This window comes from Amia ocellicauda, chromosome 19, assembly GCF_036373705.1.
Source record: "Amia ocellicauda isolate fAmiCal2 chromosome 19, fAmiCal2.hap1, whole genome shotgun sequence".
NCBI classification, from domain to species: Eukaryota; Metazoa; Chordata; class Actinopteri; order Amiiformes; family Amiidae; genus Amia; species Amia ocellicauda.
The window spans coordinates 16979798-16998577 of NC_089868.1; the positions used below are offsets into that span (position 1 = coordinate 16979798).

The window sequence follows — 18780 nt, forward strand, 5'->3', positions numbered from 1 at the left end:
CAGATGATTTCTTGACGTCTGCAGAGATGCCGTCAACGAGTAACGGGGAGACCGGCAAGCAGGACGCCAGCACAGCGACCGCACAGAAGACGTGTAAAAACAGCGACATTGAAAAGTAAGTAAGGGCATCTGCGGGGGTTTGTGGGGGAGGTCATCTCCCTTTTAAAGGGTGTGAAATTAGCCCCATTGATCTTTCTATCTCCCCCCTGTATACATCCCCTCGGGGGCTGTATGCAGCTTCCATTGTCATCAACAACCTGTGTGCAGTCGTATGTTGTCATGAATGATTAATCGATGGAGTTAAATAGAACACAGTAAAACTTTCACTGAACTTTCCTCCATCTCCAGTCTGTGGACTAAGAGCCGTACAACCGTGTCAATCGCAGTGCCTTTTACACGCAGAAGGCTCTTGGTAAAGCTTCTTGGTCTGCTCTGAAAATTCATCAGATCTTCGTTGTACAAGGTTGTTCCATGGCTCTGTTTTATCATGTAATGGGTCCCTCTTTGTATTGATTTCCAGCAGCTGTCGCCTGCCTGGTTAAGAATGTGAACAAGGTTGTAAGCAGCTCTGTAGGTTTAAAAAAAAAAAATGTACAGGCTGACGTTGGTTCACAGTGACTCGGTTCTCTATCTCATGATTGCATTGTGTATTCATCTGCATTTCGGCACATTCAAGTACAGAAAAGACAGATTTATAAAACTGAATTAATATCCTTTTGCCTATAATTCACTATATTAAAAATGTGTTTCTGTAGAAGCCACTGCCTTTACAATATTATCATAAAGATTAATAACAGTTTTACAAATGTAACTTTTCTAATATTTGTCGAACACAATTACATTTTAGGCCTTATTTTGCATTTGGGTTATGGATACAAATGTTACAGAATATAACTGTTGTAGAAAGACTTTCAAGTGACAGAAGGGAAATGTTTGTGCAGTGAAACTGAGAGAGCTTTTCTGTTTGTCTAAGAACTGTACCTCCCCTCCACACTCTCTCTTAGAAGAGAGAGAGCTGTTGGCTGATGTTGTCCGCAAATAAATTTGAATAACCTGTAAATGTAAAAGGGCAGCCCTCTCATTCCCTTATCTCCCTGTCCTCATCCATATTCCCAGACATCTGCTTGTATAAAACAATTTCCTTTGCCGTGCTGAGGCAGGGCTTTTGCCCGCCTGCCCTGTTTGTCTGTGAGTGCACCAATCCGCTAACTGAATGGGTAATTGGGGTCAGAGTGGTGCTACTGTGCGAGAAGCAAGACAGGGTGGTGTTTAGTGTTTATTGGTTACTGGTGCATGTCTGGAATAACAGAGCTACACTCATTCATACCTGCTATCCATTCCTGTCTCCACTCTGTTTTCACTCATACCTTTATTTGTTAATATGTTAGTGGCCATGTCCTTAAATTGCAGCTTTCCAATGCTCTACCAAGCTGTCTGCACTGAGATGAATATATTGTGGAATAAATAAATAGTCTATCTGGCATTGTTTGGCATGACAGTACAGATTGGATTTGATTCTGCCATTCTGGAAAAAGGACTCATTGACAGAACAGTGTTAACTTTGTTTCAATTAATTTCTTCACTCTAAAACCATGAAAAGACATTGAAGTATTTTCTATTGTTTTGACCAGCAGTTGAACAAAATTTTTCAAAGCTGGTGCAGCACCTTGATCAAATATCTGACTGTGTTGCACAGATGAAAGGGTGGAAATGTTTCCGTAGTAATGTCTTCACTGGCTCCTCTCCGACTGGGTTGGGCTAACCCCACGGGACAATCACAGCTTAAATGTATCATTTAAATTAATCAATCATCTGACCTACTCTACAATCATTACACCACATATTAAATATCACAGAGGATAACTACCGGATAAGCAGACCAGCTTGATATTTATTGATTTACTATCAGCGCATTAAAAGAGTTTTTTTCTTTTCTTTTTAATATATATAAATGTGTACCCATTCGAGATAAACAAATCGTATGCATTGTACACTTGCCTGATAGTGATCAGTTGTTAGCTCCTAGAATCACTTAGCATTTTATGGCAAGTTAATCTGCACTGCCTTCTCTTTACTCCTGTTTGTTGTTGGGAACAAATGAACGAGGGTGTGCGTCTGTGGAGTGTGGCTGAGGATGGCTGGGGAAGCTGCCATGTGTTTCTAAATGCAGCAGCTGAAGCCTGACAGCTCAGATTGATTCATCGCGGCCTGTCGAGGTCGGCCGCTCTCTCTCTCCCTCTCTGCCGCCAGCCGCAGAGAATACCTCTGGCATGATGTACGGGCATTAAACGTTTTAGCCAGCCGAGGCATGAATCATTCCAGCTGTTTGATGTCAGTGTTAAAGTAAACAAGGAGAAGGGCCCCTGATTCCGATCGGAGTCGCTGGCTTTATTAGCTTAGTGCAGCTTGAGACATGACGCATGGATGTTTATTTAATATTTTGCTTAATATTTCCAGCGAGGCAGGCTTGCTTGCTAGTTTGCTCGCCTGCTTGCTCTCATGCATGCTTCCACTTCTCAAGAGTAGTGCTCCGTCTATTTTTTTTAGTTTTTTTTGTTATTATATATAAAGGGGAGGGGGGAGTAATAAATCAGGATGATGATATCATTAATCAAATGGGGGGGGGGTCAGGGAGGGCTCATTTGTTGGGAGGGGGGTGCAAAATCAGAAACCACAGCTGCTGCTGCTGCTTTCGTGGGGTGTAATTAACCATTTGTAGGCTACAGGGTAACTGGGCTTTTGCCTGAAATAGATGCGTCTCTGCCTTGATTTTGGTATCGGCTGGGGGTCTTGTTCAGGATCCTGTGTTTGTATTGAACCCGTTTTGATCATTGCACGAGTGTTTGGTCTGATTCGGGGGCATTTAAAGTTTCAAGTGATTTTTCAGTTTTATAAGCATGTAAAGCAAAAACATTAGAAATATATTTACAGTCAAGGATTAACCTCTGATGGGCTTTAAAATGCATGTGTAACTATTGAGCTGTTTAGACTTCATTATCATTTTGTCAAATATATATTTATCTGGACATTTCTGGAAAATCTGTCATTTCTTCAGAAATTGATTCTCAATCAGTATTCGATTGAAGCATTCCTATTCAATGTTGTTCAAAAGCACTTGTAAAAAGTTACAACATAAATCTGCATCATCTGTAATATCTTCTTGTTTTAGGTTTGTTTTTTCCAAGACAACCAAAGGTAGCTGATGAAAGGCTTCTGTGTAACACGCTGGCCTGCGAAAGGATTTTATTCCAATGTGAAGGCAATGTTTCTAAGTTTTTTGTTTTTCAATTTGAAATGAAAATGAGATTTGTCTGTCTCGGTTAAAATGAAACATTAATGTAGGCTTTCGTAGCCCAAAAAAAAAACCCGGAAAGGCGGTGGGATGTGTGTGAGGTAGTGTAGCGAAATCTCCCTGATGTATTCACTGAGCAGTTTCTATCCCATATGGGTAATGATCTCCTAGTCCTGAGGTCGGGGCCGGCCTTGCTCTTTCTGGATAAGATAAATGAGACTTTCAATGCTGGCAATCTGATTGCCGCTAAATTTCATGCTTAGCTTGAAACAATGGTTGAAATTTCCATGTAGCTCAGCGAGTAATTGAATCTGTCCTCAATTTATAAATGATGACTCTCAAACACCCCTCCCCAGCTCAATTTCCCCCAGACCCCACTGAAAAATTGTACAATTTTTTCTGTCTGTAATACAATTTATATTCCTGATTCAGAGCCTTACACATATGGTTATGCAGGAGTCCATTTTCATTATCCCGTGTCACTTTAAATATTTGTTAAACAGATAAGCCTTAAAGTGGTTGGGTTGAGTGGGGGCTCCGATGCCAGACACAAACACATAGCTTTTAATATCCGTTTCAGATTTTAAAATACTTTTGTGTTTTCCCTGTGATTTAACACTAAACTGCTGCAGCACAGAGAACAAAAAAATCTTAATTTGACCACAAACAAAGAGAAAATGCTCAAGTCCTGTAATTTAGATGCAGCTTTTATTGGCTTTACCCCTTTAAGAAAACTAATGAGATTTTCATTCTTCCCCCTCCTGTAATGTTTGGGATATATGCATTCACAGTTCCTAAAAATCTAATATGTATATAATATTTACAACAGGTAATCGTGCTTTCCTTCACCTCTTACAACACTAACTACCCTACTGTAATGTAGTTGAGATTATAATATAGTGGCTTTATGAGCCCATTTTCTTGAGAATGTGAATGAATAAAAATTGTAAAGATAAGCCCTCAGGATAAAACTGTCAGAAACCGATGTCTAAAGTATTACACAAAAGTCTATAAAAATAATGACATTTCAGAGAGGAAGCTCATTAATATATCCTTAGATATTCAAATGTTTTTTATAACCCCTTGTTAATTTATAAATTAATTATGTGAAACACGATTTAGAAATTCTTCATCCGTAATGCTGAAAGTAGTTGTGTGGTGTGCAATGAGAATCTCAAAAGTGCTGTTAGGTCAAAATTTTCAATTCATTAGTTAAGTATGGAATTACAGTGAGTGTAAATGCTGCTCACATGCTCACCCTCCCTTCCCCAGACATCCAATTTACAGATGTTAACACGAGACATTGATGCGTCATGTAATCGCACTCCGAGACACTTCTTCTGTCCCAGAGTTAGAGATCTAAGTCCAAGAGAGATAAACATTGGTTTCGCCAGATTGATATTGAGAGATTAAATGGAGAGATATAGGTGGACTATAGATAAAGATAATAGATTGATTGAGATAGATGAGTACACGGACAGGAAAGGAGATAGATGGAGAAGCGGACGGAGGCAGGGGGGGGAGAAAGAAAAAAGCTTTGCAAATTCGGACTGATTGGAAAAGCGGTGTGAAGGTAGGGGAGAGGGGTTAATGGGAAACCTGACTTTTGGGTTTGGAAGAGACAGTAGGAAGAAATAACTTGTTCCATTTGGAAGGATTTACTAAAGTATCCATGCACTGCAGCAGCTTATTTTGGGTTTATTTGACAAAATAAGTCGTCCATTTTGGTGAACTAGCTTTAGAACCGACAGCGCTGCCGGTTGGAGTTTAATACCATGAGTTGTTGGTTGTGTGCCTGTCTTTCAGCCTCTATCTTGTACAGCTTTGAATTGACACATGCTTACATTGATCTGTTTAATTGAAACCGATTACTTGGCCCCGATGAAAGGGCCGGACTTATTGTTTGGGATTAAAGCAGCTGGGTCAAACATCTGTGAAAGACTTGGGTTACTGCTCTACTAAATATTTTAACCCCATTGATCTGGAGTTTGATGGGTGTTATTGAAGCCAATACATACTACTGTGTGTGTGTGAATAAGGATCACTGTTGAGTGTCTGCCCACCCAGTGCATGTCGAATGGCCTAGTTTATGGTTATAGGAGGCAGGACTGATCTTGTGCACTCGGTCCGTGACAGAGCCTGGTACCTGTCTGATGAGACTCCAGGGAGCGAATGTAGCTAAAAGCCAGGCCTGGTCAGATTACTCTGCTACCTCCCTTTGCTGAATACTTAACAAAGCGGGTCACATTGTAGATTACTCTGCTGTTCCCTTCCTATAAATAAAAATTAAAACCCCTTTTTATTGCACTTGGGAATGAAATGACGTTAAGAATGTAGTTTGCTATAAATCCCAGCAGAATGAATATTCATTGTGAGTGTCTGTCTGTGTGGGGGGGGGGGGGGGCAGTACACTTTACAGGGAAAAGTTTTACTTAGTGAAGATCTATCGAAGCGTCAGCTCGTTCTGCCGTTACAATTTATGGACCTGTAAAGAAAACAAACTTCGAAATGCTAAGCGTGGAAGATGGAACACACTGCTTTATAAGCAAGCACGCTAATCAAGGCTAAATGGTTTTTTACAAGCTCCATGCTAATAAGAGAAGATATTAAAGGTTTATGGACACAGAACAAATTGTAGTCTAGGGAATGGCAGATCTCTATATCATTGACCAAGGACTTGATTTTTCCTTGCTGGTTTGAAGTTTACTTTTCTGTGAGAGCTGGGGAGTGGTTTCACGGAATACAGTTAATTAATGTTTCAAGTTACTGTCATTCATGAAACTGCCTTTAGATGAAAATCATTTTAAAGACAAGAACTTTTAAAAGGTTTCAATCTAATTCTAAATTCCACTATGCATCAAGGGAATTGGGAAACAATTTTACAGTTAAGTTTTTAAGCAAAGTGTTTACCATTGTATGTGGGCTGGATCTAGGGTAAATACCCAACAGGCCAGACTGCCGGGGAGGGTACAGTTTTCACACCCCTGTGTTCAGGCTTGGCAGGCTGGTGACAGTAGCTCTGTGGTATGTATCCTGGCAGCGGTGACTGTATTCTTTCCAGGCGCACGAAGAGCTTTCCCTCCCAGTCACCTGTCTGCCGCTTTCTAAATGACTGTTTGTTGATTTTGTTTATTAAGCACCCCGAGTCAATTATGAATTCCATGGCTGCACAATCTAAAATGATTTAATTAAAGGAAATTGCCTGTGATTGCCAGCTGGGCTGCTGGCGAGGGGGGAATTCCTTGATTTAATTGGAGAAAGTAAGATGGCCTGTGTGAGCACGGGAGTGAGAGGACGGCGGTGGCGCTTTGACAAATGACCATTCGTGAGCACCAGCCCCGTCCTGTCCGCTGAGAATTCCCGGGATGCAGTAATTATCCCTTAATGATGTTAATGGATTCCATTACAGTAAGCACCCTGCTAGGCAAGAGGCCTATCCTCTTTTAGATAATTAATTTTTTTTGTCTATAGAATTCTTGGTGTAATTATATTTTGAATTGTCATCCTGCTAACTAATATGGCATTCTTAGATGTTAGAGTTTTATAATTATTTTGTGTTTAAAGAAGTAGGGTAAGTTCAGATCAATAGGGGCATCCGGGGTCAGGCCTGAAATAATGCAGAAATATAAGAGTGGTTAATGGGAGTAAACCATTAAGTGTTCTGAAGTTTGACCCATTACAATTAGTATGGATAGGCTGCTTTCTCTTTCGGGATGTGTGTCCCTGTATAGGCCACAGCCAAATTTCCCACAGTGCTTCTCTCCAGAAGAAACTTCACAACCCGTACAGTGCATATAAAAGTGTCTTGGACTTCAGTGAAGTGACCACTAAAACAGAAAATGTTAATAATAACTTTTGTCCAAAGTAAAAGATCTGTTATTATCCATGAGAAGTAAAAATAAGCTCACACGCACTACCCCTGTTTGAAGCGGGGTTGATGGAGTCGTTTTCGGTTAATTTGGCGTGCGAGACAGATCTCTCCACCTTCAGGAGAAAGCAAAGGAGAGTGAGCCAGAAGATTTTCAGCCTTTATAGAAAGCCTGCTTTTCAGCACTCAATTAATGCACAGTAAGGCTCTCCATCCACTGTTGGCTTGACACCTCTGCTCTCTCTCAATCAAGCCGTGATGAGGACGATAATAGTGTCCTCATTGTTATGGGCGCAAGCCAGTAATAAATTAATGAATCAGAAACCGCTGGAACGGCGCAGTGGCTAATACGAAAACTGGCATGGCGGGGTGATGCAATGTTAAATCAATAGAGGACTGTAGATCAGCGCTCCATCTGGCCGGAAAATTACCGAATTGCCATAAGCATCACACCAGTGCGATGCCGGACAATCAATGGTAGGGATATTGATTTAGTTATTACAAGTTCATATGCTGTAGACAGTGTTAAATATACATTTACTAGCCGGGGGCATTAATCACAAGATATTTAGTTGGGTATACAGAGGAGATGTAAGGAATGGAGAGAGAGCTGTTTATCCAGGGCCTCTCCAGAGGCCAGGGAGAGGGGATGAGAAGGAAATCCACATTCAGGAGGGATATAGGTGACCAGTAAGGTATGGGAATGCTGAACAAATATTTAGGCAAAGTCTGTAATCAATTAATACGGCTGAACAGTCTTTTTCGGAATATCTGCAGGATATTTTAGGTAATATGGTCTATTGGCAGAAAGTGTGTGCAGTGATTTGAGACGATTCATTCTGCCAAGTTGGTCCTGCAGTTTGTTTCAAGGTTGTAAAAACTTGTCTTTTTCATATTGTAGGTCAGTATTTGAATAGTAATTTTGATATAGACCTTCCTCTTACCAAACCCTCTCTTCACTCTCCCCTCGGCAGGATCACAGAAGACTCCACGGTGACCACATTTGAAGCACTAAAGGCTCGAATCCGGGAGCTGGAGAAGCAGCTCTCGCGAGGGGACCGATATAAGTGTCTGATCTGCATGGTAAGGTCAAATCTTGCCCACTTTTCAATAGAATTGTATACATGTTACGTTCTCCTATCAGTTTGTGTAAAGTCCACATGTTGTGAGGAGTATCAGACCCAGTTATGAGCAAAACCTTTTAAAAAAAAAATGTGTGAAGACTTGGGAAGCCGTTTATATGGTGCTGAGCTACAAAATAAGATTTCAGTACATTACCCAGTTCTTTATGGGTGTGACATTTTCAGTGTAGACGAATCTCATTATGGATCCAATCTTGCATGTACCCGATTTTTGAGACATAAGATGGTATTGCAGCTTTTTTTTAAATATACAAAGGTAGAAGTAATTCTTTAGAGCCAGTGAGTGTGTGGTTTAATTCTTAATTTCGGCACCTTCGTGAAGAGACAGTGTGTATTAATTCTTTATTAACGCTTGTATATGAAGTCATTCATCCATCAGGTTTTTAACTTAACAGTTCTTGACATTAACACCCACATGAATGGCCTGTTTTTGGATGGAACATAAATGTGCACTATAAAAAAAATAGTTGTACAAAGTGAATGAATGAGTGCTTCCCACTGAGCATGCTCCAGGCTTCTTCATATGGACAGGGCAGGACAAGTCCTTGGCGAGATCTTGGCGTGGACTGCAGGCCTGGCTCGGTCCCATGACCTTTGGCCTTCTGAAGCACAGGCAATTACTGATGCATCAACCTCAACAAGGGCACTACAGGCCCGAGGTGAATCTGGGTGTTATACTACTTACTGAGGGCAAAGGTTCTTGCGTTTAGTTTGTAAAGGCCGTCTCTTTTCTTCCTGTAATTGACGTATGTATAAGAGGTGATGTGGGATTTGTTCTTGGTTATCACTTGGGGTTTGAGGTATATAAGGCTATGTTTAACGGTCTGGCTAGACACGCATCAAATGTGGCCTAGCGGTATCTTCAGATTGGCTTCATTTCAATAAAAGCAAGAAACAAGAAAACCACATAACCGGAAAAGTGTTCCATTAATTTGTAAAGCACAGGAGTTGCCAAATGTAAGCACCGTTATCCTTGTGAAATCTCCAGGATGTTTTCTTAAGGCCCTGACGTGAGAAACGGCGAGCCTAATGTGTCATGTCCACATGATCAGTAGACCTTCAGCTCCATCTGGTGTTTGTTTAAAGCAACTCGGGCCACTATTGTGCATGTGAACAACAAAACCAATTAGAATTTAGGCATTTAAATAATATGGATTGCTTTTATACATCGGATATAAGATGTTGTCATCTGTGCGGTGGTGCAGGGTGCGTGATAGGCTGAATAATTTCAGGAATGGTATATTTTGTTAGCAAATCATCTTACAAAGATAGCAGCTAAAAATAAATGAGCCCAGTAATATTGGCATTGCATAGTTATTAAAGGACAGATGTAGTCATCTTGTCTTCTAAATTGATGAGTTCAATCTAAAAACACCCTAAATACTCCAACATATTTTAAGTTTTACGTACTTTGTATTATAATTAGTTAATCAGTATAGATTGTATTCAGATGCAGTGTAAGGAGATTGTGTGTGTCTGTCTGTGTTTGTCTGCTGTTAGTACCCACCACATTCTTGTGCTCAGTGCTGCTTTTGAATTCCTTCCAGCGGAAGAGATTCCAAACAAGTGCTGAAGACAAGAATCTGGAACCCGAAATTAACAAATCAGAGAGCCGGGGCGCAAAGAGACTCCCGCTCAACATATACTGTTTATATAGAGGCTACATTATGGGGTGCACTGGGATAAAACAGTTACTCCCACCAATGAGGGTAAGGCTTTTCCTAACTCCACCAGCTTGGCTTTTCATATTGTCGGTCAGAAAGCAGATTGTGGTCAGATTTCAGTCCCAAGTTGTTGCCTGTTGTTGTGATGTGATCATGTTGTAATCTGTTGTAGCTCCAGGGATGTTGTGATGTTTGATTGAATTTTGGTTCATTATATCCATTTTTTCTGTTGGCATTTATTGAGCCTTGTATTAATCGCCACTTATTTTCTCTGCTCCTCAGGATTCGTACACAATGCCTCTCACCTCCATTCAGTGTTGGCACGTACACTGCGAAGAATGCTGGCTTCGGACTCTGGTGAGACCCTCGGCCGTCTTTCACTCTTGGCGTCACTCACACATTGCATATCTTGACTGTAACTTACAAATTATGTACTCTACACATATTTACTCTCCTACAGTGTTTTATTTTTGTATTTTATTAAAACTAAGAAAATGCAATTGTGATCACAACCGCTAAGTCGGTTCACAATGAAACCTCTGGGTTTGAAACTTACTTCATGTAAAATTGTGGTGTGCGAAAAACATGTTTATGGGAAATAGTTTTCCAGCAGAATCTGCAGGTTTAAGAATTGTCCTACCAGCATATAACATTCTATAGGCATCCAAACCTTACAATCATACAGGTCTCCAGCTCTACCTTTATGATTGATGGGACTGCAACAGGTTCCCTTGCACCTTCACTGTTTACACTTTGAAAAGAAGTACTTACATTCATCAAGCTAATTGCTCAGTTTCAGGTCTCCTCTTTGGGTTAGTGCAGATCACTTAGGGAAGGAGCCATTAGAAACACAATGCTACAGTAGACAACCCAAACCCATGTTTTACAAATCAACCATGAAATCAAGCACAAAATCCTGGCTTGGGAATTAGGGCAACAGTGTAACCTTTGTCTCCGGTTGGCAGAGAGGCCAGAGGACAATGTGTTCCTCTGCAAGTGTTGACAGGATAGTTAGTTTCTTGTTGTCTTACTTGGCAGCTACTGAAGCAACAAAGAAAAACCCAGCGCAAAAAGCCTCTTAATCTTCAACACAGACATCATTATGGAAAACGATCGGGCAAAATCAGTAGTTTTGAAAATATTTCTTCTGATAACTTAATCTGTTCACCTCGGTTTTTGGAAGTGATTATCTTCATTGAAACTGTCACACAAAACCTTCCCGAAGTATACTGGTTGAATCTATCAAGATGCGCTTATCGTTTCAAGTAGGGTAGCAGTTTGCTTAGCCTTTATAAAAGCCATGGCCTCTAGTCTGTTAACTATGCTCAGGTGTGGAGAATGAAGTTCATTATAAAAAGTGTTCATGCTTAAAACACAGAGCTACCTAGAGGGAACATTTATATCTCCCTAATCCCAAGCTGCCAGTGTGTGTAGGACTGCATATAAATGATCCTCCTCGCTCCCCCAGGCCACTAGTTTGGACAAGACCTCTTTGGAAAGGAGCCTACATACTCAATAGCTACTGTTGGCTACCCTCTCAAAATACTTCAAACTGTTAAAAGAAAATCCAAATGCTTTATAGATTTCCCATGGAGTCTGATCTTTGTGGCTCGTGCCGATCTACCTATTTCTCTCTTTTTCTCTTTCCCCCCTTTCTCCTTACTTTTCATCCCGTCCCCCAAGGGAGCAGACTCTTATTATCCGCTAATACATTCTGCTACTACACAAGGAAGCAATTAATAAGAAAACGCTCATCTGTTTCACAGCCCCAGCCGTTTTCCAATATACAATTTATTAAATAAGCTCTTTTTTTATCACAAAGCCCACTGTTTAAAAGAAAGAGTGGAGGAAGGGGGGCAGGGGGTGTAGAAGAAATTTCTGCTTGCTGCAGCAGCTTGTTACTAATGTAGCCATTAAAACATTGCCCGAAGACAGCAATAAAAGCAGCACGCTGGGGCTCCTTGCGTCTTGATCAAAGTAAATGCGTGTAATCTCGTTACCGCTGCCCTTTTTTATGAATTTAATAGAGCGCAGCAGCTGGCGTACGATGTGAGAAGCCCACGCCGTACATTGTTCTCATTAAAATCAGGTAACTCCTTTGTTTTATAAGAAGGAAAGGCTGTAATTTCTTTAATAAGGAAAGGAGGAACCTTTTCTTTTTCGGGGGGTTCTTGCTCAAGTAGTGGCGTTCCAGCCACGAGAGCCTAGGAACAACGAGAAGCACAAGAAGAAGAACTAGTGGAGGAATTCGTATGTCTCAAGAGTCGTAAACAACTTGTTAAAGTTAATTAGGTAATAGAGCGCGAGAGAACCTAGGCTGGCGATGTGGTTTAACCCGGCACAGGTTGGTCAGGAGGAGTTTTATTCAAAGACATACTTGCAGTAGGCATTGAAATCATGACTACTGTCCAGGTGGTAGACGTTTAATTAATATCATGTCAAGATTTGAGTTTGAACAGTTCTATCTTATGCTCCAGTCTATATCCCTTTCCGTTCCTTCTGCGAGACGTTTTGCTTATGCCTTCCGTGTTGGTACAGCCTTCTTCTCCAGGAGTTTGTCGTTCTGCAGTTCTCCAAACGTTCTCCACACGTTCTCCACTTTTGACAACGGGAATTGAGAGGGTTTGGTTGCAGGATGCCATGCTTTTCAAGGCAGGGCCTTCATTCAGGGCAGGAGTCACAAATCCTCTTTGCACCTGGGTGTGAGAGTTGCCAAGTGGGTGAAGACCATAAATCGGGTCTTGGCCAGGCAGGCTGGAGCCACAGTTTGCTAACAGGTGTCTGATCTTGTCGTAGCAAAATGTACTCTGTCTGTGCAAGGCTGAGGTCCAACATCATTCCACAAACACTATATTTACAAATCGGGGGACTTGGTAAGTTTTCAAATATGGGAGACTGAAGAACTAGCTGTGAGTTGTTAATACTCATGCAAAAGAGAATATTTTTTTTAATTTCGTAAATAGTGGAGAATTAAATAACCTTTCAACTTCCTCAGAGGAAAATTATGACTGTAGTAATTCCGATTACAAAGTCAGAGTTTTTTCTTGTTTTTACCCTCAAAACCCCATGTAACCATATCTAAGACCATATTTACTTTATATCCTGATCAGTGTAGGCCTTAGACTGAAAGGCATGTTGGTCTGTCTCTCTTCTTGTTGTTGTTTCTTTTACTTATGCTTTCTAAGCACTCCCTGCTGTGTCTGACAGGAGGAATGTGCTGAAAGAAAGGGCCCAGAGTTAAACTGCCTCCCTGCTGAGCTTGTTGTTTGACTTGTAGAGCACCCTGCAGTCGCAGACTGAGCGCTCCCGTATAGCAGCTAGTTTTAGCCTGCTTGTGTGTGGCAGGAGAGGAGACCACACAGACAACCGTTTCCTTTCAACATATTCCCTTTTCTTTTTTTATTGGTGAAAACTTTATTATAAGTGGCAGAAATTCAAACAACGGTAAATAGGCCCCTGGAATGGGATGAAGACTTTTAGACTCGAGACACATCAGGCTTTAATGCAGATTTCATAACAATGAAGCCTTTGACTTGTAGGTTTCCTGATTCAACTTGGGCGCAAATAGTAAGTCTCGGTTATTGCTGTCTGGTGTCCAATTTAACCTTAATGAGTTCCAGCAAAGTTCCCATCCGTAAACAACGTGTCCCACACAGAAGCTTTAATAATGTTCATGGTTAGAGGGAGAAGTCTTCCAGTAAACCCTTCAGTGTGATGTAAAACTATTTATATTCTTCATCTTTACTTGAAATACATGAAGTGACCATCACACCCATAATGTCACCTAAATGTTGTATTTGGCATTGATTGGTAAGATGGCATTACACAGGAGTCACTTCACTTCTCATCTTTCCCACTCTGGTTCATAAAGGAGCCCAACTGCGCTGTCCTGTGGATCCCAGAGAGATTAAGTTTTCATTTCATCCCTCGAGTGAGCGAACCCCGAGTTCACCAGTGTTTTTCTTCCATTGCAGGGAGCCAAGAAGCTCTGCCCACAGTGCAACACCATCACATCTCCGGGAGACCTGAGGCGTGTCTATTTGTGAAGAAGTGGTTCCCTGGCTGGCCCCTACGTTTCTTCCACCCTGTTCATGGATTCTTTTTTTTAATTATTATTATTTTGCTGTTGTTGTATCTGAGGCCAAGTTTTTGTTCTTAGTTTTTTATTTTTCCCCCGCGCTCTCGATCCTCGTTTGTTTTTTAAAGCACCTCTCTAAACTAAAAGAGACAGGACTCTGCCTGGTTTAAGTACTCTTGGAGGTGAAGACACAAACTGGGCCTTCGAGAAAAAAGACCCCAATGACTTCTTGTGACGTACACTTTGAAACCCTCCTCAACGACGCCCCCTTTCTTCCCAAGCTTGCGGTGGTTTGAATATCTGGCACTTTTTCTTCTCTTCTACGCTTGACCCATCTGACTGTGATGTTTGTACCAAATGGGTACAGCATACCGCCCCCGTGCCCCAGCCTTGCCTAGCCCTCTGTGCAGATGTGGTGCCAGCCTGTGCCAGATGCTTTGTGTTTTTTTTTTTTTCCTTCCACCCCGTTGCTGCTGCTTTCGTTGTAAAGCCTTCACTCTCCAGGACAACAAGAGATTCAAGCCACAAGTTCAGTGAAGAGCTAATCTAAGACTCCTATTGACCGCAGAGCTCTCAACCAAACTGCTGACCTCAAGACATCCTTGGGATCCCCCCCTTTACCACATTTTGTTTATTTTTCTTTTCCTGTTGGTGTTTTAGTGAATACTTATTCAACTGAATTAAAAAGAAGAATAAACGCAGAGAAAGTGGAAGCACATGTAATATATTCTATGTATGTTTACAATGTTGTGTATAAATGGAATAGAATTAAAACACACATACTCACACACACACACAAACACACAAGTATGTATTAATAAAGTCCAGTTTTTGTTTCGGGATGGGTCAGGGCGGTTGGGGAGGGCAGGGGGTGGGGTGTTAAAATTTTACAGTGGTTGAATAAGAAACCCTCCGTATTTTTTAATCACGTGGTCTTCTTGAAGTTGGAGTTGTATTTCATTGTACAGAAAGAAATCAAGATAATAAAAAAAATACTCAAAATAGGATGTTGAGATGAAATGGTGTACATTTTTCTTCATTTAAGTATAAAATAACAAAGTGTAGTATTAAATACATTAATAAATGAGGAAAGATTAAAATACCCAGAACTTAAAAATGAAGGGCATACTAGTTGTAGTGTGCAGGCTTTCTATAAATCAGACCCCCAGGCAAAATAAAGTACGATACAGTAAAGTTTGACTGACACGGATTCTATCATGAAGGTGTTTCTCAATATTGTGGCTTGGATACATGCATTTGCCACAGAGAGGCAGAAATAGCAGGGAGGCGTTAACACAAGAATAACGTACGTAACCATAATACACTAAATAAAGTAAGGGATATTAATGTGAATGCTTTGAAGACATGGGTCGATTTCTGAAGATTTTAGTGCTTCCTTTTGTTTTTTTGTTTTTAAAAATTGTTCTCATATGTGCTGGTCACAGTTGCTGGTTTTGTGTTAATCCCGTCTTTGGGGAATGACCCGAGGGTTTTGAACAAAGAACAACCTGTCATCCGTGTTGTAGTGCATTATCGTTTGGAGATGAAGGCTCTGTTGTCCAATATGTGGCAGACGAGGTTCATTTAAAGTTTTCTTTTTTTGGGGGGGGGGTGAGTGTTTCATACATTTTCTGCATTGTCCTTCTAAAGGATATTTTGGCTTCTTTTCCAAATAAAAAGCCCTGTTGAAAACCCGTAGCCTATTAGTGAAATCAAAATTAAAAATTATTGTACTTTATTCTGTCGGGCGGCAAAATCCCAAAATGAAAATGAAGGTCCCGAGTCGAAGAGGTACTTTGAGGTCCTACGCTGCTGCTGTTTGCGCCAACGGAAATGCTGCCATCCAGAAACTGGCCGCGTTTGACCACGGTTCGGTAGCAGTCTAAGCAGTGTGTCTTTTGGGGGTTGCAGAGATTTTGCTGACTAGAGTGCAAGGCCTGTGTTATTGGGGGGGTGTCGTGTCGGGGGGTCTTGCCCTCTCAGCCGAAGCTCTGGCCAGTGTAGTCGCTGAGGCCGGCTCCAGACACAGAGCTTTATAGTATTTTGTTGAGCAACAGTGTGCTTTGTATTTGTAAAACAGTATGTATCCTGTAATGTTTGTTTCAATGTAAAGCAAAAAAAAAAAATGGGGTGGGGAGGGGAGGGGGATATAAAGAAGAAAATAAGGCAGATGTCCACGCTGTATAAAATTATATATATATTTAAATATCAAATATCAAGGAAGGGATATCTAGGGCCTCTGTCGAAGCCAGCTTCTTACTATTGTGATTCAGTAGTCGATTGGTCAGCCTCATTACTTGAGAATGCCCAACCTTCATTTTGCGTCTTTTAGGTTGTTATTCATGATGAGATATATTTCATATATTCAGTGGATAGAAGTGTAAAAAAAGAAGTATATTTTCAGAAATGTTGCCCCCTGCAGCTACATTTTCAAAAGCCACCCACCGGTGTGTGTTCTTCATAGCAGGCCACGCTAGGTTCAAGCAGTGTTGGAATTTGGGATCTTTTCTCGACGGTGAACTTGACCTCGTTACCTTGTGCTTGGATGGCTGAAGACTGACTTCCTCAGGGGGTCTGTGCAGGATAAAAAATAAAAGGTGTTGTACAATGATATCACTTTTCTTTCCCTCTAATATAAGTTGATATGAACCTGATCACAACTTCAGTGAGTCCCATGTGAATTTAGTCAAGAACAAACAGGAAGCAGCCTGCTTATCAAACATTACTTTTCCCATCAGTTATTTGGATTAAGTTCCTACTAAGCTGTAGTTTCAGTTGCCATTTTGAGATACACATTTACCTGAACAGGCTTCTCGATTATTTTGCTGTATTTTTGATAGCCAGTATTGCTGATACACAGTTCAGTTTTGGAGGTTTTGAGTCCCACGTTTTTGTGGAAATTCTCCCAAGTTAACAGTACACAATGCCTGCGATGGGTGTGTGACTGGTACCGATTTTGAGAATGTTGGAAAAGATTGTATTGGATTTGAAATATTAGGAATAAACTCAACCCAGCAGCATGTATTTGTTCAGGTAAAGGTTTTATGTTCGGATGGTCTTGAATTGAAAGCATTTACTAAGGTGTTATTCGATCTCTTATCAGACTGATTTAATCATGCAAATATCTGGTCATTTCAAAGTACGTATATATATATATATATATATATATATATATATATATATATATATATATATATATATGCAATTTAATAAATGCTTTCGTTGCATTTGAGTACTTTGGACCGCACTTGTTTTGGTTGGGACATTCCATGCAATGCGTGGACAAATATCTTGGTGCTCTGTGCTTGTCAACGTACATCAGTCCTGGGGTGGGAGAAGGCTGAGCTGTCTGGGAAACTTTGACACATGCTGTCAATTCTGTGAATATACTTGAAAATACAGTAGCCCTTTCTTTTGTGTTGTTTCTGTTCTTCAAGAGGATAAAGCTCTCACCTCTTCTTCCACTGTTACTACTACTACTAGAGAATTAATGAAACCTGCCCCAAAGACGACAAATTGCACAAGGTGGTTTCTCGAGTTGTGTCAGATGATGTGTGTCATGTATATTCTCTAAAATGGTACTTGTCTTTCCCGTTTGTAAACTACATTTGACATCAATTAAAGGATCATAAATCTTAAGCGGCTGTCATGTCATTGCTTTGTCCTTTCCCTTTTCTTTTTTTTTTTCCCTCCACTGGAATAGTGTTCCCTTCCCAACACCTCACATTTTCCAGCTCAGAGGAACAGAAAATGTTATATTTTCAGAGAAATGCACTTTGGTATTACATTATTATTTTGCTGTCAAGTGCATGAATAAAAACATGCTTGATATATAACTATGTGCTGGGGGTGGGAAATGACAAAACAATATCAGGTTATTAATTATTGGAAAAGTAAAGGTTCTTTTACTCAACGAATTGGATCTTTTCATGTGTGTATTTTTTTTATGTATAGTTTGTTATCTTGTCGGTGTTGAGTGTATTGTATTTGTTTTTTTCAGGGGCAACAAAATGGATCCAGAGAAGTTTGTTAACAGTCTGTGGACTGTGGGAAGAGCTCTTGGAATCACTGATGTAAGCTTTTTGTTTTTACTGTAAGGCATTTGATTAATATATTTGTATATATTTTTTTCAAAGCAATATATGTAAATATATATATATATATATATATATATATATATATATATATATATATATATATATATATATATATGTAAATATATAACACTACAGTAATTGCAGCATGGTCAGATTGTTATTACAGTATTCACAAAATCGGAAAGTCGGAGTACCTAAATAAATCAGCCTATATTGCCATCTGCAGGTAGAATATGTTCAACAGTCTATGAGAAAGTAGTTGAAACACATTCTGCATGGCAGTCAGTCTTCATTTACTAAAACCCTCCCCTCTCAGTGTGCCTGAAACTGGAAGAAACCTCCCACGGAATTATATGGGGAGGAAATTTCAATAAGATGATCGTTTGAAGCAGTTTTGGTTCATTAAGTCTGTTAGATCAAAACAATATCCATTCTCCAGTGTCAGAGAAATGTTATATGTTCTAAACAAGAACTTAATGTCCGTAGGGAGTGATAGCAGACAGTAAAACAGGAATAAATGCACATAACTAGCAGATTACATCATTTCTAGTGTGTGTGTGAGGACTATTATTCAGTTCAGGACTCTGGCATTGTGTGATGGTCCTCATTTGGAATATATTCATTTATGGGGTAAAGAAA

General features: G+C 40.3%; 1 protein-coding gene across 14 annotated transcripts in view; it reads left to right on the top strand.

Moving 5' to 3' along the window:
* rnf220a (ring finger protein 220a) overlaps window positions 1-17683 on the top strand; it is a 147207-nt gene extending 129524 nt beyond the window's left edge. For 10 of the 14 annotated variants that reach the window (XM_066692693.1, XM_066692689.1, XM_066692690.1 and 7 more), the window contains 5 exons: window positions 25-115; window positions 8135-8243; window positions 9850-10011; window positions 10249-10323; window positions 13941-17683. In XM_066692693.1, the coding sequence (XP_066548790.1) occupies window positions 25-115; window positions 8135-8243; window positions 9850-10011; window positions 10249-10323; window positions 13941-14012 (509 nt within the window). In that variant the 3' untranslated portion in view covers window positions 14013-17683. The remainder of the gene's footprint in view (window positions 1-24; window positions 116-8134; window positions 8244-9849; window positions 10012-10248; window positions 10324-13940) is intronic. The other 4 variants (XM_066692692.1, XM_066692695.1, XM_066692694.1 and 1 more) reach the window with 1 other exon arrangement.
* The last annotated feature ends 1097 nt before the right edge of the window (window positions 17684-18780 follow it).